The 24,759-nt window shown below is 42.2% G+C and overlaps 1 protein-coding gene across 2 annotated transcripts; it reads left to right on the top strand.

Moving 5' to 3' along the window:
• The first annotated feature begins 542 nt into the window (after window positions 1-542).
• ADIPOR1 (adiponectin receptor 1) lies at window positions 543-23,847 on the top strand. 2 transcript variants are annotated; one of them, XM_056557538.1, is made up of 8 exons: window positions 543-697; window positions 5,908-6,116; window positions 11,251-11,373; window positions 15,580-15,751; window positions 16,221-16,407; window positions 17,575-17,762; window positions 20,639-20,832; window positions 21,558-23,847. In XM_056557538.1, exons 2-8 carry the CDS (start codon window positions 5,979-5,981, stop codon window positions 21,684-21,686), a joined length of 1,131 nt encoding a protein of 376 aa, XP_056413513.1. In that variant the 5' UTR covers window positions 543-697; window positions 5,908-5,978; the 3' UTR covers window positions 21,687-23,847. The 2 variants fall into 2 exon arrangements, with proteins under 2 accessions (XP_056413513.1, XP_056413515.1); XM_056557540.1 differs by lacking the exon at window positions 543-697 and adding an exon at window positions 799-888.
• The last annotated feature ends 912 nt before the right edge of the window (window positions 23,848-24,759 follow it).

Raw genomic sequence — 24,759 nt, 5'->3', positions numbered from 1 at the left:
ATACAGCTTAGTCAGATGCACCCCCATCTTCTACTCTCCTGTCTCAGTATTCTGTTGTACCCCTGCTGTATGTGTTTTACATGTTTTATTATATTTGTATCTCAATAACATTTAGATTTCAAGCTGTGTTCAGTCATTTAGTTTACATTGAAATCTGCCACATAAAATCTGCAGCTTCATATACTACTACTACTACTACTGTACGTGTGAACGTACCCTTAACATTGCTGTAAATGCAATACTTGCAATACATGCATAAATAAATAAATAAATGCAATACAATTTTATTCAATAAGGATTCCTCCAAAAATGTGCAAATAACACATAGTGTACTTAAAAAGAAAAAACTAAATTAGCAGATAACTAATGTTGACCATGAGAAATCTATCATGAGGAAGAAATGTTCATGATCCAGCTGCTGTGTCCTCCACAGTAGCAGTCTACGGAAATATGGCCGCCGAGGAGACGGAAGACGTTATATTTTCCGTTGTACTGCAGCTCGCGGACATAGAGACTTGCTAGTTTCCTACAGAGTAGAGGGCAGTGTTTCAAGTCACCAGCCGCACTGCACCAGTCTCCAGGTCCGTGTGTCAGAAAGAAGCCGCCCGCCCCCGGGAGCTCGGCGCTGACACCGGAAGTTGCTCTGGGATGTTGTCATTTCCTAGGCTTGGTTGTTCCGGAGAGGTGGAAGCCTGAGGTAAACATGTCATTCTTTTACCTAATAGCGACGAGGACGACGTTTGGCGTTGCTGAGGTTGTTGTTTGGCGTGTCTGGTCGCGTGCATGGGTTTCGCTTGTAGTCCTCCGTGGGCGCAGACATGCACGGCTGCCTGTTCTATGTCCCTGCTCTCGGGGGAGTCGCTTGGTGATGTCGCTATGTAGTCAGGTGTATGTGTCTGCTGTGTGTAATGGGTGGGCTATGGACAGTACAATGGAGGCCATCCACGTACACAATAGGCTGTACACTGTCTGTGCTGCAGCAGTAGACTATATAGAGCAGAGCAGTGTACTGCTTATCTATTCACAGGGATCTGGTATGTGATCACTGCCCAGATCCCTATAGAGAGATCAGCCCCCTGTATAAGGAGCAGGCAGTGAGGTGGATTGGCCCTAGTTTATATCAAGAATATGCATTATACCTATCTAAATATTGAAGAAACCCTTACGTGCATGCTAAATTCCCCTCTGCACTGGTCTGTTCACTTAAAGGGAACCTGTCATGTGACTTTACTATATATAATGCATAGCGTTATGTAAGGTAAAATCTTCCTCACCATCCCCTCCCTGTCAAGACTAGGAGAGCTGAGTTTAGATGATAGGGGCAACAATGATAAAAGAAGCCACAATACTAAGCTGATACTATGTTGCTCCCCAACAATCTGCTGTGAATTAACCCTGGCAGCAAGTATTCCGTTTCCCTGCACCGCCACCGTAAGAGGAATGAGGCATGGCACACTTCCTATTAAATTCAATGGTCTTGCTGTGTACGGCTTTGACCAGCCAGCATCTCCCGAACCCTAGATCTTTTATCTCCGTATTCTATAAAATCTCATATTTAAAGATGAGAAACCACACAGCCCCATTGAAAGGGAATCTGTCACTAGGTTTATGCCGCTCTGTGAGGACAGCATAAAGTAGCGTCAGAGGTGCTGAACATTATAGACATCATTCTGCGCAGCCGTTCTCCGCTCCCACCTCTGGTTATTGACTGATGTCTGCCTGCACACAGTGCGGACAAGCAGTTGCCAATCAGCGGTTTGTGGGAATCTAGAGCGAGTTCACATTGGGGCTGGGCGGTATGACCAAATGTGTGTGTCTCGGTATTTTTGTAACTTTTGGCGGTTCCACGCTATATAACGTTATTTCCTTATCCCCCCCCCCCCCCAAATTATCAGCCCAGTGCTGTCCCCATCGGGGTAAATACTCAGATGTCACCCACAAGCGCTGCCCCCCTCGTCCTCCTGTTTGTTGCGGCCGCCGGCGCTGACACTCCATACTGTGCGGTATCCCTATGCCCGGGCTGCAAAAGGTAAACAAAATAAACTAACGCATGTTCCGACATCGGCCTTAAGCTGGGGACGGGAACATTCCACAGCCATCAGCCTATCACCGGCCGCAGCGATTTTCCACCTCAGCTGGTGATAGGCTGAGCCCACTGTCATGTAAGGAGCTCTGGCTGGCTTCTCACATATGACAGTGGGCTCAGCCTATCACCGGCCGAGGCGGAACATTGCTGCGGCCGGTGATAGGCTGATGGCTGTGCAATGTTCCCGTCCCCAAGAAGCAGGTGAGGCCGGTACCGGACCAACGGGAGGGGAGTTAAAGTTTTTGTTTTTTGCAGCCCGGGCATAGGGATACTGCACAGTATAGAGCAGTGGTCTTCAACCTGCGGACCTCCGCATGCTGTCCGGGCATGCTGAGAGTTGTAGTTTTGCAACATCTGGAGGTCCGCAGGTTGAAGATCACTGGTATAGAGTGTCACCGCCGGCGGCCGCAACAAATAGGAGGAAGTGGAGGGCAGCGATTGCGGGTGACGTGAGTATTTACCCCGATGGGGACAGTGCTGGGCTGATAATTGGGGGGGGGGGGTGGGGGGTGGCAAAACAGCGCTCGTGGGTGACATGTCAGTAGTTCCCCGATGGGGACAGTGCAGCGCTGGGCTGATAATTAATTGGGGGGGGGGGGGGGTGGCAGAACAGCGCTCGCAGGTGACATGCATGTGAGTAGTACCCTGATGCGCAGCGCTGATTCATTCATTCCCGAGGGGGAGGGGCCAAACCGGTATTGTGGTATGGGTTGGAATTCATATCGTGCAGCACAAAAATTTCGGTATTCGTTATGAACCGGTATACCGCCAAGCCCTAGTTCACATGCATATGGAGGACTGTAGAGTATGCACACAATGAGGAAGAATAGTGTGTTTAATGTTCAGGAGAAGTGCTGCACAGAACAATGTAAGTTCTACATCATTGTATTTAGAGCCTTTGTCACTAGGGATTTTTATTTATTTATATAGCGCCTACAGATTCCGCAGTGCTTACAATTATGGGGTACAAACAAAGACAAGTATCAGACATAATATTACACAATAACTATTCAAACAAGAGGTGTGGGGATATGTTGAGGATATGTTGGGGATATGTTGGGGACAATTAGAGACTGTTGTAGGCCTGTCTGAAGAGAGCTGTTTTTAGGCCACGTTTGAAACTATGGATGTTGTTGTTGAGTCTGAGGGATTGAGGGATAGCATTCCAGAGAACCGGTGCAGCACGAGTGAAGTCTTGGAGACGGGAGTGAGAAGTTCGGATTATAGAAGATGTTAATGTGAGATCATTAGCAGATCGGAGAGAACGTGTAGGATGGTAGACGGAGAAGAGTTGAAGGGAGGTGCAGCATTGTGGAGGGCTTTGTGTGTGAGACTGAGGATTTTGTACTGTATTCTGGACTGAATTGGTAACCAGTGTAGTGACTGGCACAGGGAGGAGGCGTCGGTGTAGCGTCTGGAGAGGAAGATGAGTCTGGCTGCGGCATTAAGGATGGACTGGAGAGGAGAGAGTGTGGAGAAAGGGATTTCTGCCCACAAATATCACAGCATAAACCTAGTGATAAAGGAGGAGATTTATCAAAACCTGTCCAGAGGAAAAGTTGCCCATAGCAACCAATCAGATCACTTCTTTCATTTTTAACAAGGCCTCTGAAAAATGAAAGAAGCAATCTGATTGGGTGCTATGGGAAACTGGGCAACTTTACCTCTTGACAGGTTTTGATAAATCTCCCCCCATGTCTTTATTTTTTATAAATTCACCATAAATCTTCAGATGGAGCAGATCCATGTCCACATTGGAATCTGATGCATGACAGGAGTGTGAATACAGATAAGTAATCTGACCTTCAGCTTTGACAGGAAGCTTTTACACAAGACTGTTGGTATTAGGGCTAATTTACACCACGGACATTTAGCCTGCAGACTTCCGCTGTCTGAATGTCTGCTTGCAGTGGGCGCTGCCAGATGCTTCGGCACTAGGACCATGCAGAACATGTTCATTCTTTGAGCGGACGTACTTTCTGCCAACTGAATTCCCATTAAAAGAAATGGGACACAGTTGCAAGTGGAATTCCGCAGTGTGGACAGGCCCTTCAGGTGCCCATATGCATTATGGTAAACATTGGCTGAGCCCAACAAATTTAACTCTTTGTTTAGCATCTTTAATGACAAAAAGAAGTAAGGAAAATGAGAGGGAGCCATAAAGAAAAATGGAATAGTTTTGTGTTATCAAACTACTGGTAAGATATTAGTAATGTTAAACACAGTAAACCAACATTGGGTATGTGACTAGCTTAGGTTTCTCATGAAATGACAATTTTATACCGGTCAGGTCTAAGATCCTGGATCATAGAAGATTGGACTCACAACTCCAGAGCCGTAGAGATAGAAACACATGATAATGTTCATTACAGTGTAATATGGTATACAATATAAGTGGAGGGTATTTTCAGTTGGTATTTGCAGTTTAATGAGGTTCGGAAATGTAGTTTTATGGGAAAAGGCGTGATTTTTATTTATTGGGTGGACTTTTATATAGAGAACTGTCAACCATTAGATTGCTATGTACTGTCCTGTTTTATATAACATAGTAGGGCTGGGCGGTATGGGCAAATATGTGTATTGCGGTATTTTTGTAACTTATGGCGGTTCCACGGTATATAATGGTATTCCCCCCCCAAAAAAAATTTTTTGTTATTAGCCCAGCGCTGCACTGTCCCCATTGGGGTACTACTCACGTCACCCGCACGTGCTGCTCTTCTCGTCCTGTTTGTTGCGGCTGCCGGCTCTCCGATGTTTCATTCCCTGGGAAGCTGGTCCAGACTGGAAGGTGAGTTAAAGTTTATTTTGTTTACCTTTTGCAGCCCAGGCATGGGGATACAGTATAGAGCAGTGGTCTTCAATCTGCCCACCTCCAGATGTTGCAAAACTACAACTCCCAGCATGCCCGGACAGCCAACGGCTGTCCGGGCATACTGGGAGTTGTAGTTTTGCAAAATCTGGAGGTTGAAGACCACTGGTATAGAGTGTCAGCGCCGGTGGCCGCAACAAACAGCAGGACGAGGAGGGCAGCGCTTGCGGGTGACATGTGTGATTAGTTCCCCGATGGGGACAGCGCAGCGCTGGGCTAATAATTAATTGTGGGGGGCGGGAGAAGCAGAACAGCGCTTGGAGGTCACATATGATTAGTTCCCCGATGTGGGGACTGTGCAGCACTGGGCTGATAATTCATTCCCGAAGGGGAGGGGCCAAACCGGTATTGTGATATGGGGAAAAATTCATATCGTTCGGCACAAAAATTTCGGTATTCGGTATGAACCGGTATACCGCCCAGCCCTATAACATAGTACTGATCAGTACTATCGGTGATCTTCTTGTACAGCCTGGCTCTGATAATAAACCTGATTTATCAAACTGTGTGGGAGAAAACCTGGAGAGATTTTGCATAACAGCCAACAGCTCAGCTTTCATATCTTAACAAGCTCTGGTAAAGTGAAAGCTGAGCTGTGATTGGTTGGTGGGGAAAAATCTCTCCAGTTTTTCTCTCACACAGTAAATCAGGGCCAATTCAGGAAGCCAAAACATTTGGAGTATGTCGGTGTATGTGACTGTTGCTTTTATATGCACAACAAATAAATGTATTGCATTAGATGCCTCTGACTATTAGGGTACGTATACACTCCGAAATCTGTAGACCCATTCACACCAATGTTAAAGTTCACATAGCGGAATTCTCAAGCGCAATTCCACGTGCGGAAATTCCAGGGTGTGAAGATACTTAGAATAAATGGATACTGAATAACCTGTTCTTTGTCTATGGTCATCTCCAGGAAGCGTAAAATAAGATATTTCTGGTTTATTAGGTTCAAGACACCGTGCCATCAGTTAAACGGCTGTAGAATACCTCTCCCCCGCCCCTTCATACACTGGCCAGATGGCCACTTGTAAAGTAGCAGGGCAGGAGGGTGGCTTGCCTAGCAGTACTAGGGGAGAGGGTGAAGACTTAGAGCTAACAGAATTGGGACCGCTGTTGGAAACTGGAAGAGAAAGAAAGAGTCAGACATCAACCTGTGTAAGTATATTGCTATGTGTGAGTTAAATAGGTCACTCATTTTTTCCTTTTTTGAGTGTATATATATTAAGTGTCTGTGGTGTGTTTTGTGCTGCTTTTGTTTTCCTAATACTGTCGAAATTTTTAAAATAAATGTGTGGATTAACATGATGGTCTGAAGCTGTACTTCACTATATCAAAAACCACAGGACACATTCAGTATGAGTTGTCCTCTCAAGACAGCCACTTTGTAAATAAAGTTGGAACGGTCAGCTAGGTGGCTATGCAGCTTCTTCTACAAGGGTAATGAAGTATTATATGGTGGCCATTCATATGTAGTATATAGATGACTCCGGGTACTCCGGTGGAAAACTTTTTGTAAACAGATTTGTAAATTACTTCTATAAAAAAAAAATCTTAATCCTTTTAGTACTTTTTAGCAGCTGTATGCTACAGAGGAAATTCTTTACTTTTTGAATTTCTTTTTTGTGTTGTCCACTGTGCTCTCTGCTGACACCTGATGCCAGCAGAGCAGGAGAAAATCCCCATAGCAAACCTATGCTGCTCTGGATAGTTCCTGATACGGGCATCAGATGTCAGCAGAGAGCACCGTGGACAACACAAAAAAGTAATAAAAAAAAATAAAGATAAGGGTTAAGATTTTTTAATAGAAGTAATTTACAAATCTTTCTGGCACCAGTTCTTTTAAAAAAAGAAAGTTTTCCACCGGAGTACCCCTTTAACCACCCAGAACAAGTATTTTCATCCTAAGAGTGCTATATGGAGTGGGCCTCGGACCCCAGCCCACTCCATAGCCAGCAGCTTCCAGGGCCACCACAGCGTTATTTTAAGTGCTGGCTATTTTAACTGTTCTGAATAGAAATAGTTATACACAGCATCGATGGTGGTTCACAGGTCGGATTGGCTTCTCACAACCAGATTGCAGGCAGTGAGCCTTCTAAAGGCCTCAGTGTCTGCTGTAACTGATCTGCTGTCACCTAATTGATATCATTGCATGGAGTAATGTCTTAAATGTTAAAATATAAAGCATATAGCATTTCTTACCTATCTGCCACAGTTCTAAAACCATATAAAATCTATTTGCCTTAGTTCTGTACTTACTGGTAGCACTTCCTGGTTGAGCAGTTACTCAGTATGACAGTTCCCAGAATACATTGCTTTTACTCAAATTTCCTTTTCAGTCCTCCTACCCTGCATACTTCCCTCCCACAGCACTTCTGACAGTTCCCTGCCCAGAGCCGTTGAAGACTGCACCTAAGCATGGTGTAAACCTATTTCTTTCCCTCCTAAATGTTCCAAATAAAGATATATATATATATAATCTTTTCTCTTGAGCTGTCACTGGCCTCATCCTGGTGGAGAATGGTTTGGGGTTGCTAGCTACTTCTTCTGGGGGCTGTACACTCCATACAGATGTTCTGTCTATTCTGGAATCTTTCCTTTGTGTTTCCTCTGATGAGCAGACCAGTATGGCTCCAAGGGCCTCATTCTTCCATGACAAAAGGCCATCTGAATCAGGAAGCACATGTTTTCCCTGTGCCTCTCTTTGCCCCTGTGAACTATTGAGGATCCAGATAGAAGGCGTCCATTGCTCTGGTGGGGTCAGATATGTTATTGTCACCCCCAGTATTTTCCAGATCTTCCATACCTTCCCCCATAGGGGCTAATCTACCACTTGCATCTTCTTGGTCTTTTTTTTCCAGGCAAGCCTGCCTTTCTGAGGCTTCTGATTCTTCCTTTTTAGAAACCTAGAATGTGTTTGCAGATAAGAACCATTTGGCCCATCTAGTCTGCCCAATAATCAGAATCCTGTGAATAGTCCCTTGCCCTATCTTATATGAAGGATAGTCTTATGCCTATCCCATGCATGCTTAAACTCCTTCACTGTATTTGTAGCTTCTACTTCTGCAGAAAGGCTATTCTATGCATCCACTACTCTCTCAGTAAAGAAATACTTCCTGATATTACTTTTAAACCTTTGCCCATCTAATTTAAAACTGTCCTCTTCCATTTGCCATATCCCTCCAAGAACATCAGCCCTGTTACATATCTTTGTGTAATCAGCAAAAAGATATAAGTTACCATCGACCTTTTGTAATATCACTAATGAAGATATTAAAGGGAACCAATCATCACTTTTTACCCCCTGTAACTATTAAAAACACGTCCTAGAGCAAGTAACCATTGTTCCTACCATGTTTCTGTAGTGCATGGCAATGAATGAAAAGCTCCGAAAATCAACTTATAAAATGTCCCGCGCTGTATGTTAATTTCTGTAAGTAGTCACTTGGGCGGTGCTGCATTCCTATTTAGTCACCGTGGCCAGAGCTGAAATCACGCCCCTCCCGTCCTAAACACGCCTACATGGGCGTGATTAACAGCCCGGCCGCAGTGGAATCAGCCTCGTCTCTCTTGTCAGCTCGTGCAGGGAAAGGAGTGCGTGAGTCTGCAGACTGCTGGAGTGCAGCTGGGTCCTAGTGCCAGCCGGATACATACACTCTCCTGCTGTCAGTGGAGAGATCAGAGCAGAACATCAAGAGATCGGCGTGGGATACATAGGACATATTGTACTTCAATCCTCCTGCCCACCTGTCTTCTTGGGTAGATTACTAAATTTTAGTTAGGTGTATGTATTAAATTATGTTACACACTGAAAAGAGTGGTGGTGGGGGGGGGATCTGATGATCACTAGTGCTGATAATCAATGAAGGGGGGGGGCAGAGATGGAGGGATTAGGGGATTAGTGGGAGTAATAGTTATCCACTGGGGGAGGGGGGGGGGCAGTTTTATGGATTTATTGTTCCATAAAACTACAACTCCCAGCATGCCCGAAAAGCCAAAGTCATACATGCTGAGAGTTGTAGTTTTGCAACAGCTAGAGACACACTGGTTGGGAAACACTGGCTTAGCACATTAGGTAGCGTCACTCAGTCAGGGTCACTATGTTATAGAAGTTGCAATACTAAAACTCCCAGCATGCCCGGAAAGCCAAAGCTTGTCCGGGCATGCTGGGAGTTGTAGTTGAGCAACTTCTATAACATAGCAACCCTGACTGAGTGACGCTACCTAATGAGATAAACCAGTGTTTCCCAACCAGTGTGTCTCCAGCTGTTGCAAAACTACAACTCTCAGCGTGCACGGACAACCTTTGGCTTTCTGGGCATGCTGGGAGTTGTAACTTTGTAGCAAAATGTAGGCATACCTGTTGGGAAACACTGGCATGTTACCCATTGGTTCACAATTAGTGTGCCTCCAGCTGTTGCAAAAGTACATCTCTCTGCATGCACAGACAGACTTTGGCTCTCCGGACAAGCTGGGAATTGTAATTATGTTACATTAATTATGTTGATTTTCGTAGCTTTTTATTCATTGCCATGCACTACAGAAACAATGGTTACATGCTCTAGGACGTGTTTTTAATAGTTACAGGGGGTAAAAAGTGATGATTGGTTCCCTTTAAACAAAATTGGTCCCAGTACAGATCCCTGAGGTACCCCACTGGTAACAAGACCTTGCTCTGAATATACTCCATTGTCTACAACTCTATATTGTCTGTCTTTCAGCTACTGCCTAATCCAATCAACAATATGGGAGTCCAGGTTCACAGACTGTAGTTTGATAAGTCTTCTATGTGGGACAGTGTCAAAAACCTTACTTACATCTAGATATGTGATGTCTACTGCAACTCCACCATCTATCATTTTAGTCACCCAATCCAAAAAATCATTAAACTTTGTTTGACGTGATCACCCTGAAGTAAACCCATGTTGTTTTTCATCTTGCAATCCATAGGACTTTAGATGTTCCACAATCCTATCCTTTAGTACGGTTTCCATTAATTTCCCCACTATTGATTTTAGACTCACTGGCCTATAGTTGCTTGATTCCTCCCTACTACCTTTCTTGTAACTGGGCACGTGATTGGTTAACCAGTGATTGGTTAAATACATCTGTTAACGTTTTTGCTAGCCACTCTGAACACTAGAGGGACAGTTTCATTCCTGTCTCTGCTTCGATACCTGGACATCCACCTTCAAGGCTGTGAAGGCAGAGTCAGCTTCCTGCTATTTTTTTTTTCAAAAACCTTGTACTTTCACATGTAGCCTTCCTTCCGACTCCTACCTCATGTCACTCATCCAGGACTTTTGGCTCTTCTAAGCATTATTCCTTTGGGGTACTTGGGGGGGGGGGGGGGGGGGAGTGATCTTCCTTACGTCTCAGGTGTTGCACAGTTTCCTTTCTGGGTATGGTCATCTATGGTTAAACTTGATCGGACGGTTCAAAAAATGACACGTCTAACTATGTAACTATACTATATGTACCTTGCGTGCCTTCCCTTACCTTCTGTAGGTCATTCCTTCCTTATTTTGTTTGGAACAGTTTTTCCCTTTCTCTCATTTAAACAGCTAACCTTGTAGTTTTTCCCTAGCTTTATGTTGTAAGATGTTCCTGGTTTACTGGATGGCCATAATCCTCTAAATCTGCTTCTTGGACATGTTCCCCCACAGTCCTTACTGTGGCACGTTCCTTGCTAGAACCCTTGTTCTACTCTTCCACCCTTTTCGAGCTACTTCCTTTCCATTAGTGCTTGTTGACTTTTATCCCCATTTGTTCTGTTGGGAGCAGTGTCTCCTTTTGGACATCTAATGGTCTCCTGTGTCACCTAAAATCTTTCTCGTAGTCTTCATTAGAGGACACAGCACTCATAGCACTTTTTTTTTTTTTTCTTTGACTAGTTGGTACTCCAGTTAGTGGAGTTCCTTCCTTTTCTTGTTCTCTGACTCTTCTCTTGACTTCTCCTACTGCTTTGGTACAAACTGATTAGCTCCGTGCCAGTGGGTAGGTATATCCTGCTTAGGAGGTCTATACCCATGGTCACATTTGTCGCCTAATGAAGACTACGAGAAATTAATTTTACAGTGAGTTCAAAAATCCTTTTTATCTGCCTCCTAAAGAAACTGAGAGAATGCATAATACCCAACAATCTATAGATTTTTTTTCATAGCTAAATAGTTGCACTAAACAGTTGTTACTTTTTAGCATCAGTATAGTTAACGATAGTCTGGAAACATACATGTTGTCACAAGTAGTATTTAAAGTTACACAATGACATAATAATCTGATTCTGTTATAGGGAAAAGAGAATGAAGCAGCAAAGGGGCCTCAAGAAGAAGAGGAGGAGGAAGAGGTTAGGGTACTGACTCTACCACTTCAAGCACATCATGCCATGGAAAAAATGGAAGAGTTTGTATATAAGGTGAGGATATTAACCCCTTAAGGACTGGATACATTTTAGGTTTTTGCAATTTTCTTTTATTAATTTTTGTAACGCATTTTAATAGCAATATCTTCTTTTTTCATCTACGTGCCCTATGTACATTTTACAAGGAACTAGCACACTGAGCCTTGCCTTTCAGTGTTAATACACAAATGGACAAGCAATCACAAGGCCCTTTTCTTGTTTACTATTTTTAACATTACCAGCTTCTCTTAAGGTAGAAAGTTTTTGTGGCAACAAGCTCCCAATAACTCCCACCTTTTTGTAAGGAAATGTCGAGGTTATCAGGGAGTGGCCGGAATGCTTCCTTAGCCTTAAATCAATTCTATTTCATTTTGTGAAATCTCATGAATTTTTCACTACAGTTGGTCACATTTCTATCTTAATAAACTTTCCAAGAAACATGTATGACTATAATCATATCCAAATGGAGTTGATGGAATCCAGAAAAAGAAGTGTAGGGAGGTGTTTGATATTTAAAATATGAGGGGGAAAAAACAAAGCCCTGTCAGCTTCAATACCCGCCACCGACATGCACACCCCTATGCCGCTGACGAAGCAGGAAGCAAAGCGGTGTAGGGGTGTGCATACTGCAGGGCAGACAGAGTTGCGCTCTCTCTAGGAATGGACCTTTTGTTCTTTTTCCTCCCTCCAGATTTCTCATTGCCGAGCACAGTTGCTCATCAAATGTTGATGGTTAGAGTGCATCTATCTCCCTTCCCATTCACACCCTCTGTCTATCCTTGGGTTTTCATTAAAATGTATGTGCTGTGGGTCTATTTATGTCGTAGATTAATTTAATTTGTGTATGCAATTTTTTCCAGCTTAAATCTTCAGGTACTGAATTACATGGCTCATGTTCTTATTTTTTTTATTGTCTCTGTATAAGTTGTTACCCAGCTTAGTTCATTTAAATCACATTATTGATATTCAATCACCCCAGTGCACTTTTTTTCTGGATTCTGTCTACTTTATTGTGTTTTTATATTTGTTTGAGATTATGATAAAATTTGGATATGATTTCAGTACTACTTTTTGTGTCTGATGTTTCTTGGTAGGTTTATTTGTTTTAGTGATAGCATGAAACAATAATTTTTTGTGATGCATCACTAAGCCACTTTTAGGTGATATGCACATTGCTATCTAACCTAAAATGTAGGTTATGTAGGATTGCGGTACTGCGTTTTATGTAACCTTCCCCCCCATAATGCATCCCTTCTACAGTATATGCCTGGCCTGACTTTGTTAGCCGAGAGACAAAATGATTTCAGATTTATTCCCGTATACTGCATGGCACAAAAAAGGCAAGTAAATCAATTAACTTGGCACAACTTGGTATATTTATCAAGATGGCACATTGCATAATGTATGGACCTTAGAATTTATCATATACACTGCTCAAAAAAACAAAGGGAAAACTAAGATAATATATCCTAGATCTGAATGAATGAACTAATCGTATTAAATACTTTCGTCTTTACATAGTTGAATGTGCTGACAACTAAATCACACAAAAATTATCAATGGGAATGAAATTTATCAACCCATGGAGGTTTGGATATGGCGTCGCACTCAAAATCAAAGTGGAAAACCACATCATTTGATGTAATGTCCTTAAAACAAGTCAAAATGAGGCGCAGTAGTGTTTATGGCCTCCACGTGCCCGTATGACCTCCCTACAACGCCTGGGCATACTCCTGATGAGGTGGCCTCCCAGACCTGGACTAAAGCATCCGCCAACTTCTGGACAGTCTGGTGCAACGTGGCGTTGGTGGATGGAGCGAGACATGATGTCCCACATGTGCTCGGGATTGGATTCAGGTCTGGGGAACGGGTAGGCCAGTCCATAGCATCAATGCCTTCCTCTTACAGGAACTGCTGACACACTCCAGCCACAGGAGGTCTAGCATTGTCTTGCATTAGGAGGAGGAACCCAGTGCCAACCGCACCAGCATATGGTCTCACAAGGGGTCTGAGGATCTCATCTCGGTACCTAATTGCGGCCAGGCTACCTCTGGCAAGCACATGGAGGGCTGTGCAGCCCCCCAAAGAAATGACATCCCACACCATTACTGACCCACCACCAAACTGGTCATTTTGGAGAATGTTGCAGGCAGCAGAACGTTCTCCACGGCATCTCCAGACTCTGTCACGTCTGTCAGATGTGCTCAGTGTGAACCTGCTTTCATCTGTGAAGAGCACAGGGCACCAGTGTTGAATTTGCCAATCTTGGTGTTCTCTGGCAAATGCTGAACATCCTGCACGGTGTTTGGCTGTAAGCACAACCCCCACCTGTGGACTTCGGGCCCTCATACCACCCTCATGGAGTCTGTTTCTGACCGTTTGACTGGACACATGCACATTTGTGTCCTGCTGGAGGTCATTTTGTGGTGCTCTGGCAGTGCTCCTCCTGCTCCTCCTTGCACAAAGGCAGAGGTAGCGGTCCTGCTGCTGAGTTGTTGCCCTCCTATGGCCTCCTCCACATTTCCTGATGTTCTGGCCTGTCTCTTGGTAGTGCCTCAATGCTCTGGACACTACGCTAGCAGACACAAAAAACCTTCTTGGCACAGCTCGCTGATGCGCCATCCTGGATGAGCTGCACTACCTGAACCACTTGTGTGGGTTGTAGACTCCGTCCCATGCTACCACTAGAGTGAAAGCACTGCCAGCATTCAAAAGTGACCAAAACATCAACCAGGAAGCATAGGATTTGAGAAGTGGTCTGTGGTCACCACCTGCAGAAACACTCCTTTATTGGGGGTGTCTTGCTAATTGCCTATAATTTCCACCTGTTGTCAGTTCCATTTGCACAACAGCATGTGAAATTAATTGTCAGTCAGTGTTGCTTCCTGAGTGGACAGTGTGATTTCACACAAGTGGGATTGACTTGGAGTTACATTGTGTTGTTTGTGTTCCCTTTATTTTTTTGAGCAGTGTATATACTGAACACACTTCTCCTTTTGCTGCCTCATTTTGTACCAGGGATGTGGAATTCCTATTGCCCGACGCCCAGGACATGCAGTTCCGGGCGCCGGACAGGTGAATTTTTCTGGCCCTTAGCCCTGCTTCAGGCAAGCAGGGCCGGACCTGACAAGCACGGCGGCGCTCAGGGTGTATGGAGTGGGCTGCCGAGTCCAGTCGGCTCCGTACTCTGCAGCTCTCCGCTGTTTTCAGTACCCGGAGGCCGCCGCTAATAGCCAGCATGCTGCGATCGCCTCGGCTGGCTATTAACCCTTTAGATCGCTGCTGTCAAAGCTGACAGCGGCGTCTAAAGGGACATGTGAATGCTCCCTGGTGGGCAAGTGGGGTGGATCGCCCCCTGCAGCGTGATCGTAGGGGCGGAGATCCACTATAGAGGTAGCCGGAGGGCTTACCTCTGTTCTCTGGTGTCTGTGGCCTTGTCATTGATAGAGCCTCCCTCCCATCCCTATCCCCTGTGTCTCCTTGCCCTAACAGCTTTTTAACAATGTCAGCAGTTTGGACTACAAATTGCAGCTGACAGATTCCTTTTTAAAATACAATATGTCCTTCAGAAAAGAAGACTTCAAATGGCTGTGTAGCAAGAAATTTTTTTAAATGCTTCTAGCTCTCAGAAGGAGAGAATGAAAATTGCTGCATGATTAAAGAGTTAATTTATCTTTCCAAAGACACATTGGGGGAGATTTATCAAAACCTGTGCAGAGTCAAAGTTGCCCAGTTGCCCATAGCAATCAATCAGATCGCTTCTGTCATTTTTCACAGGCCTTGTTAGGAATGTAAGAAGCGAGCTGATGGGTTGCTATGAGCAACTTTGTCTCTGCACAGGTTTTGATAAATCTCCCCCATTCTCTTTAGTGCAGCAGCTAATGGGTTATCTATTTTTTACCAAGACTACAAAGAACTCTCGGGTCCAGAGTTTGTCTCTGACATGAATCTGCATTGCTAAATGTGGGAAGAAGTAAATAATCTCCTTAGTCCTCCCATCTAGTTTAATAGCTGCAGTTTAAATAATTTAGTATAAGATTAACCAGTTAAAAAGGTAGTAAATGTTCCCTTTGTAGAAGCTTGCATACATATGGTGGCTAAGAAAATAATAAAATGAATGTGTTTAAAAATCCTGGCTGGTTTAACAATGTCTGTGTTGGCTTTCTTAAAAAATACTGCTATATTCAGGTCATAATTTAAATATTCCTCTTTTAATAAAAGGTGTGGGAAGGCCGATGGAGAGTTATTCCATATGATGTGCTTCCAGATTGGCTTAAGGACAATGATTATCTTTTACATGGACACCGTCCACCAATGCCTTCATTCCGAGCCTGCTTCAGGAGCATTTTCAGGATACATACTGAGACAGGAAATATATGGACTCATTTACTAGGTACATTTCTGGTGAATACTATGTAATGGAAGCTCTTCTACTCTTGATGGCTGTATATGAAAGGGCAAGAAACAGGACCCCTGTTTAGCTAGACAAACTGTATATCCAATGACTGCCAAAAAGTGACATATAATATGCTGTCATACCTCTTCAGCTGTGCATGTGCACATGGTCATTCTTGTCCTCACTATCGGGAAGATTTTTTAAACCTGTGCAGAGGAAAAGTTGACTAGTTGCTCATAGCAACCAATCAGATCACCTTTTTTAAAAATTAAAGAAGCAATCTTTTTGCTTACTATAGGCAACTGGACAGCTTTTCATCTGCACAGGTTTTGATAAATCCTCCCCCTTTATCCCCTTGCCAAAGCACAGAGGCACTTCTAGGCCCATGAATAACAAAACTACACCATGTAAGAATTCTGTTTTTTGTCTCACTTTCATTTGATTTTTATTACTTCCCTCTGTACAGGTTTTGTTCTGTTCCTTTTCCTGGGAGTTTTGACAATGCTTAGACCTAACATGTACTTCATGGCTCCCCTGCAAGAGAAGGTGGTTTTTGGAATGTTCTTTTTGGGGGCCGTGTTGTGTCTCAGCTTTTCCTGGTTGTTTCACACAGTGTACTGTCACTCAGAGAAAGTATCCCGAACATTCTCTAAGTAAGTGTGTGTGTTCATATCCCATATCCCATACTGTTCAAATACTTGCATGCAATGCCACCAATAACCTTGTCTTTTGGATATTTTAACACAGATTTCAACAATGAATTTTGAGAATATTGGCACTGCCTAAACAATTGTGTATGCTACGGTGAAGCATGGGCAGAATATTGAGCTTTTTATAGGGCTCTATCAGTCTGGAAATCTGTAGAGGTCAAAGAGCTTGTTACCTGTGTTCATTTTACATATCACTTAGACTTCCCTTTTTTATTGTTTATACTAGCTGAGTACCCGGCATTGCCCGGTTTTTCCTTCCTAATCCTCCCATCCCAACCTCCCATCCCGACCTGTAATGTGTGTACTAGGTATTGAAATATCTCCAGTACGGAAATTATGTGGGAACATACATTTCCCATTGATTTGCATGGGACTTTAAACAAAAACCCTGACCCTCACAAATGGGGGTAGTTAAGGGTTAAATTAACTATCCTATATATTAAGTGGACATATATGTAACATGTGACCAAGTATTATCGAAATATCTCCAGCCGTTTGGAAGTTATGCAGTAACATATATTTCCCATAGACTTGTATGGGACTTTAAACAAAAACCCTGACCCTGGCAAATGGGGGTGAGTAAGGGTTAAATCACCTAGCCTATGTTTGTTGTTGACATATAAGTAACATGTGTGCCAAGTTTCATGTTAATATCTTTAGCCGTTTGGACATAATGCTGGAACACACACACACACACACACACACACATTGGCCCTCATTTACTATTGAAAAAAAACCCTACAGATCAGAACATGTGTATAAAAAATAAAAAAGTGTAGGGAAACCTTAGTAAATACCGTGGAAAATAAATTGTAGGGAATTAAAACCCACAAAGAAACCTACATTCCACTCTTAGTAAATAAGGGCCATTGAGTTTTATATATATATAGATTGGTGTAAACCTGTACTTTGTCCTGAGGACTTACAGATTTAAATGTATCTGCTATTAAATTAGATAAGTGCTGTTAACATCTGGATAGGGAAACAGAGAACACATGAATAATTTCTTCATATTTAATAGAATGAGCTGATATTATTTATTTTTAAGATTTAATGCCAGATTTGTGACCCTTCAGTTTTTCATTGTATGAACCACTTTCAATGTTCCAGGCTGGACTACTCTGGCATTGCCCTACTTATTATGGGAAGTTTTGTTCCCTGGCTGTATTACTCGTTCTACTGCTCTCCTCAGCCACGTCTCATATACCTGTCCATAGTGTGTGTGCTTGGCATCACTGCAATTGTTGTAGCACAATGGGATCGTTTTGCAACACCAAAGCATAGAGCAACACGAGCAGGTAATGTTATTATTAATCATTATAGAAGGCCTTTTGTATTTTTCAGAGGCTTTTTTTTTTTTAAATGAAATAAGCAATCTGATTTGTAACAATGGGCAACAATCTTCCTCTACACTGGTTTTGATCTTCCCCATTATATTTATGTTAAACAAGTGAAGCTTATACTGTATATTAAATGAATGCTTTGCCTTTCAGTTGTGAGACTGCAGTGTGATTGACAGCTCTGTTAAAGGCTCCTTTCATTAACAAAGTGTTATATTGTAATCTATATGTTTATACAAGCGCTACTGACAGTATTGCCTACAGCAGCTAGAAAAATATGGGTGGAATCCCCTGATAACCACACCACATAAATATACAAGGGTAAAATATAATGTATTTTGCGCTTGTATTTATTTCAAGAATGTACGTATTTATTGCATGAATGTCAATATATGTACTTACATATATAAAAACATTTTTCTGTAACTGTAGTTCTATAGGTTTGTGTACCGTACTGGTTGGCGTTACTGGAAATAAATAAATGATAAGGTCATGCACTTTTCCTTGTTACTCTTACTATTTAAAACGTTTTTGTCCAAACATAGTACACTCTCACAATCTGGTTTTCAGTGCTGTGAGGGTAATATTCCGGTCCCTGTTGAATTTTTATATAGCAAATACAATGCTCAGTGTACTCCGTACTTACGCTAAATCAGAACACTATTGAAAAGGATGCAGTCTTGAGACTAACGGTATGAGGTAGCAACACCCCTATACTCTATATGTTATATATCAAACAGTACCTTAGGATGTGTCATTTGAAAAAAAGAGTTCCTTGGGGTGTCCAAGGAAAGCCCTGGCACGTTTTGAAAGCTTTACAGCTTCCTTCGACAAAGGAAGCCGAAAAGCTTTCGAAACATGTCAGTTTTTTGTCCTTCTTGGTCCCCGGTACTTACGTCACTTGACTTTTTCTAACCACATCCGTGTACTCCAGGCGGGATAGGCGAGGTTGAGACGCTACCGGCCGGGGCAATCTCACTCCTGACCCGAATAGTACATAAACAGGATCCAGATTATATATGAGCAAAGTTACAGTGATTCGATTCTTCACGAACTTCTCGGCTCGGTGGATGCTGACTTTAGCCTGCATAAATTAGTTCAGCTTTCAAGTGCTCCGGTGGGCTGGAAAGGTGGTTACAGTCCTAGGAGAGAGTCTCCAGCCCACCGGAGCACCTGAAAGCTGAACTAATTTATGCGAAGTTCATGATGAATAGAATCACTGTAACTTCGCTCATCTCTAATCCGGATCTCAGCCAGGGCTTTCCTTGGACACCCCAAGGAGCTCTTTTTTTTCTTATGACCCATCCTAAGGTACTGTTTGATATATCACATATAGAGTACAGTGGTCCCTCAACATATGATATTAATTGGTTCCAGGAGAACCATCATATGTTGAAACCATCATATGTCGAGTACATATGTCTATGTAAAAATGGTAATTGGTTCTGGGGCCTCGGAACCATTGTATGTTGAATACATATCTCTATGGGAAACTGCTAATTGGTTCTGGGATGACCATTGTATGTGGAGTGTATGGGGAGTGTTTAACAAACCAGGCTGCCTCCAGCTGTTGCACAACTACAACTCTCAGCATGCATGTACAGCCATTGACTGTCTGGGCATGCTGGGAGTTATAGTTTTGCAACAGCTGGAGGCACACTGATAGGGAAACATTGATGTATGGGGTGTATTGTGTGTATATGTATTGTATGTGATGTGTGACATCGCATACAGTACTGTACAGTTCTTTAAATACCTTCAGGGGGGACAGAATGTCCTCCATTACCATCCTGCCGACTACAGCTCTATAGGAAAGGAAGGGGAGGGCAGCCAGCAGCTCATTGGATGCCTGCAGCAAGATGCTATAGGCTATTGGCTATGGCTGCACTGGGGGGGCGGGGCTTACACAGAGCTCACAGTGGAAGTCGGCGTGAGTTAGCAGGACAGCATGTGAGTAACAGGAGGCAGAACTGGGCACAGGGGGCACATTAAACAACTAACTGTCAGTTGCTGAAGTTGTCAGATAGCTGTTTGTACGATGGCCCCGACACACAGCAGCATCATATGTCGAGGCTGCCTTCAACATACGATGGGCTCTGAGAGGCCATCATATGTTGAAATGATCATATGTCGGGCCATCATAAGTCGGGGGGTCACTGTATAGGGGTGTTGCTACCTCATACCGTTAGTCTCAAGATTGTATCCTTTTCAATAGTGTGCCGATTTATCAGAAGTACGGAGTACACTGAGCATTGTATTTGTTATATAAAAATTCAACGGGGACCGGAATATTACCCTCACAGCACTGAAAACCGAATTGTATGAGTGTACTATGTTTGGACAAAAACTTTTTAAATAGTAAGAGTAACAAGGAAAAGTGCATGATCTTATCATTTATTTATTTCCAGTAATGCCTACCAGTACGGTACACAAACCTATAGAACTACAGTTACAGAAAAATGTCATCGTAAGTACATATATTGACATTCATGTAATAAATGCGTACATTCTTGAAATTAATAAATCTCTTAAGTCCTACTTAAGCGCTAAAATACATGATATTTTACGGAAGTGTTATATTGTATGATCTCTGCTATTTTGATTTATGGCACTCAGCAAGAATTTTTCAACTTGGCAGAAAAAGATACTCTGTTCCCATGTTAATTGCCTTTAGAAAATGTATTGCCGATTTTTTGTAGGGCCCTTTCAATAGCAAAGTTCCACTATGTAAACATGTAGCATACACCTACATAAGCATTCTAAACATAAAACTACTATATTTTAAGCATGTATTATACTCCAAGGGTAATAAATTATTGATTTTGTCCTTCTAGGTGTATTTTTGGGTCTTGGTCTGAGTGGCATTGTCCCTACCCTCCATTTCACTATTGCAGAGGGCTTTGTTAAAGCAACTACAGTGGGTCAGATGGGCTGGTTCTTCTTGATGGCCGTTATGTATATAACAGGAGCTGGGCTGTATGCAGCACGGATCCCTGAACGCTTCTTCCCTGGAAAGTTTGATATCTGGGTAAATAAGATTTTCATTCAAATGCAATATACCATGCTGGTAGAGGAGGATATAACATTTTACCTGTAAACGTTTGACTGTATCAGAAAGGTTGTTTCTTTTCTAAAGAATGTTCTGCAATCTGCTGGTGCAAATAATCCAAATACATGCAAAAGGACAATCTGAGCAACTTTAGTATAAAAGATTCTGGTAGTGCCGTGTTCAGGAAACAGCAGGTACTGTGCTGTGTATTCAGAACCTCTGTATTAGCTGCTCACTGAGCACAGGCTGTCTCTGCACTGCCAAGGTCTTCTAGCCCCCCTGCCTAGAACAGGGGCAGCCAGGATATTCTTCTGTAGGATGGTTTATCCATCCCTTTTTCTGAGCACTTTCTTATGGCTGAGGTGATTGCCTGAAAATGAAAAGGGCACTGTGGTTGTTGAATTTTTATACATTCTATATCGTGTGAATATTGCCCATACAATATATAGAATATCCTGTTGTTAGGGTTAGGATTATTCTATAGAAATGTTATTTTATCTGACTGAGCTCATGGCACAGTTAAAAAAAAAAAAAAAATAATAATAATAATACTTTCGCTCTTCACTAACCTCAAAAAAAATTCTCCAGAATGCCCCTTCAGTGGTGTGTTTTATGATTCAGTCCATATTTTACAGTACATTCTGAGGTAATTTTTTTGTTTGGGCAACATGTCTAATTAGGATTGTTTCTTCTTTGTTTTTCAGTTTCAGTCCCACCAGATTTTTCATGTCCTGGTTGTAGCTGCGGCTTTTATCCACTTCTATGGGGTTTCCAACCTACAGGAGTTCCGTTATGGTCTGGAGGGTGGCTGCACAGATGATTCTCTTCTGTAATGTCTGGACATAAGTAGAGTTTCCACTTTCCTCTGGAGAAAAACAGGGGAGGGTTAGAGAACTAAATCAATTTAGTATCCAACTGTATTGTCACAATATGCCCAGAAAACCTCAGTTATAAGGCAAAGATCACAATTACCTCCTCATTACGGAACACAAGAGCACTTCATGCACAAGACATAAGCAGAATAAACGTGAAGTTAACCTGTGTATAGAACAATAACTTTACTTTGCCTTGTGTGCTAAGAGGAAAGGGGCACTAGTTTTATTACGTTATCAAGGTCTCTACTACATAACTCTACATTCTCCTGCCATTCGTGTTTAAATTGATCTAGACGCAAGCATAACTTTATGGGAAGTTACATCGTATGATTTGAACCTTCTTGTACTAATGAGAGCACTATGTTGTATGAGCAAAGCATTAGTGGAGTCGGAATTTTGCTTTGGTGGCAGCTTTGAATACTGAGCACTCGTTCCTGTTGAACTATATAAATCTATACCAGGGCACACAAGCAGGTGTGTGAAGGCTTGCTGTCTTCCTTAAAAGAACTATTAAAGGTATTTTATTTTTAACAACCCTAAAACCTAAACTGCTCTCAAAACCTGAAAATTCAGATTTGACTGCAGTTAGGCCCCAATACCCCTTATTCTCTGCATCATGCTCATGAGAGTAAAGAAAGCTGAGATGTGAATCCTAACACAGAAAGGGTATGTTCGCACACAGTTTTTGATCCCATCTTTTTACCTGCAAACATTTTGCAGCCATCTTTTGCACAAAAAAGTACAGTTTTTTTCTTCTTAAATTAAATGTGTGCAATATCAGCCTATTTTCCATGTTATTTCAACTTAATAACTGGAAAAGGATGGACTTTTTTGGCCAATCAGAGCTCAGCTTTAGTTTTACCAGATAAATATTAGACACAAAAGATGAGGTGTCATTGGTTGCTATAGGCAACAAAAAGAATCTTGACTAAAACAACTTGCTAAATCTCCCACTATGTGCAAACATAGCCAAAGGCTGCTGTAGCTGTCTCTAAGTCAGGTGACCAGCGTGACTTTTTAAAATTATTGAATAGAACTGCAGGCTTCAAAAGTCAAAAATAGTTTGACTCTTGAGAACCCTTCTTCTGTTAGTCTGGAATGTAAAATTATTAGTTCTCAACTTTGCACACTGGAATTTCTGGGCAGAATTTCTGACTGAGATCGAGCCGGCGGCACTAGGACCACGCAGACTAAATTGCCGTCCCCATAGATGGCAATGCATTTCTGAGCAGATCTCCCAAAATATCCACCTAGAAATACATTGCAGTCTATGGGGGCAGCAATGCAGTCTGCTCGGTCCTAGCACCGCCGGCTCAATCTCCGGCAGAAATTCAGTTACACTTTAAACAGTTAAAGTGTACCTGTAAAGTTTTATGATATGACTATAGTACAACACTGTGCACAATAGCCATTTTCTTTAATTACTTTAATTTTGAATTTGCCACAAAAATACTCGAATGGAGGCACTGCTGTCCTGGCTCCCCACTGTTTGTAACTGTGCATAAGAAGACTGAGTTTCCTGATCAGTCTCTATAGCACCTGTTCTACAGCACGAGACCCAGTGTAATGTGATTCTACGGCGCTGGGTTTCACACTGGAGACTGAGTAGGAAGCTCTCTCTCCCCTAACTCACAGTTTTAAAAAAAATGGCGGCAGCCGGGACAACGTTGCCACCGTTAAGGTATTTAGGTGGTGAATTTAAAGAAAGTGTTGATAGACCATATACAATCTATCTTACTTGTATAGATATTAAAGTAATAATTATTTTTTTTTAAATAAAACTTTACAGGTACACTTTAAAGTAAATGTAAAGACCCTAACAAATCTCAGTTTCCTAAACTACCATGAGTGTGGCATGGTGTAGTGGAATATTGGTGTTTGGCTTTATAATGCGTAAGAGTACACATTTTCTCAGGATATTTTTATAATGGTGATCCTTCTCATTTATTAAGATAAGAATTTTAAGGTTGCGGCAGTGATTCTTAGTAGAGGTGTTTCCCTATCGGCATCATACTAAAGAGAAGGGGCATTATAATGAAAATGTATATATATATATATATTGAAAGTAAAGAAAACTGTTAAATAAAAGTAACGGCAATGGGTTTATTTTATTTTTACAAATGTGGTTTTTACTATATTGTATTTAAAATGGGTTTTCCAATCTATACAACTTGTACAAATGATTGGTATGCACTGATATGTATTATTCACTAATATACTGTCTGTAGCGGAAATTTCTCTAACACTAGATGCACGATCATGTGACTGCATGTGAGACTGGGTTACAAAGAGGTTATCCACTTAAAAAATTTTTTTTTTTTTAAAGATGCCAACAAAATTTAAATATCAGTTACTTACCGCTCACTGCATCCCCACACTGATCCCCTGTTCTGCCTTAATTCAGCACTTGGGCCTTTATTAAGAAGGTGGAGGTCACGTAACCACCACAGCCAATCATTGGCCTCGACAGTCATGTTCTGTACTCTTGCCATTAGCGATGAGCGAAGTTACAGTAATTCGATTCCTCACAACTTTGCTCATCTCTACTTGCCATCACCTTAATCAAGATCGGAGCAGCACACTGAGGCAAAACAGGATGATTGCGGGAACTGAGGGGTGGTAAATAATAGATTCTTATTTGAATTTATTTGTGCCCCCCCCCCCCCCCCCCCCCCCCCAGTTGTACAGGACATCACATATCTCCAAGGCTGGATTCACTTTACCTTTTTAATGTATGTTTCACGTATATACCTAAAAAACACCTTTATGCATATCTCTGCATTTTTCTTTTAGGTATTGTTAAACATATAACTATACGTTTCTACAAAAAATAATTTTTTTGTAAATTAAAGTTGTAGGATTCAGTTCAAATCCTGTTACTGCGCATGCCTTAAAATAAAAACTGATGATTAAATATATGAAAAATAGGCTGTATATCAGGGCCACTGTTCAAAAAAAAATCATTTTACAACCTATGTGAGCAGCACTAGTTTTAGACTTAATGTGGCCCTGTGCAAAATTAAAAGTGGGG

The sequence above is a fragment of the Hyla sarda genome, chromosome 2 (genome assembly GCF_029499605.1).
Source record: "Hyla sarda isolate aHylSar1 chromosome 2, aHylSar1.hap1, whole genome shotgun sequence".
Classification (NCBI taxonomy): domain Eukaryota; kingdom Metazoa; phylum Chordata; class Amphibia; order Anura; family Hylidae; genus Hyla; species Hyla sarda.
This window is presented reverse-complemented; position numbering and strand designations above follow the sequence as displayed.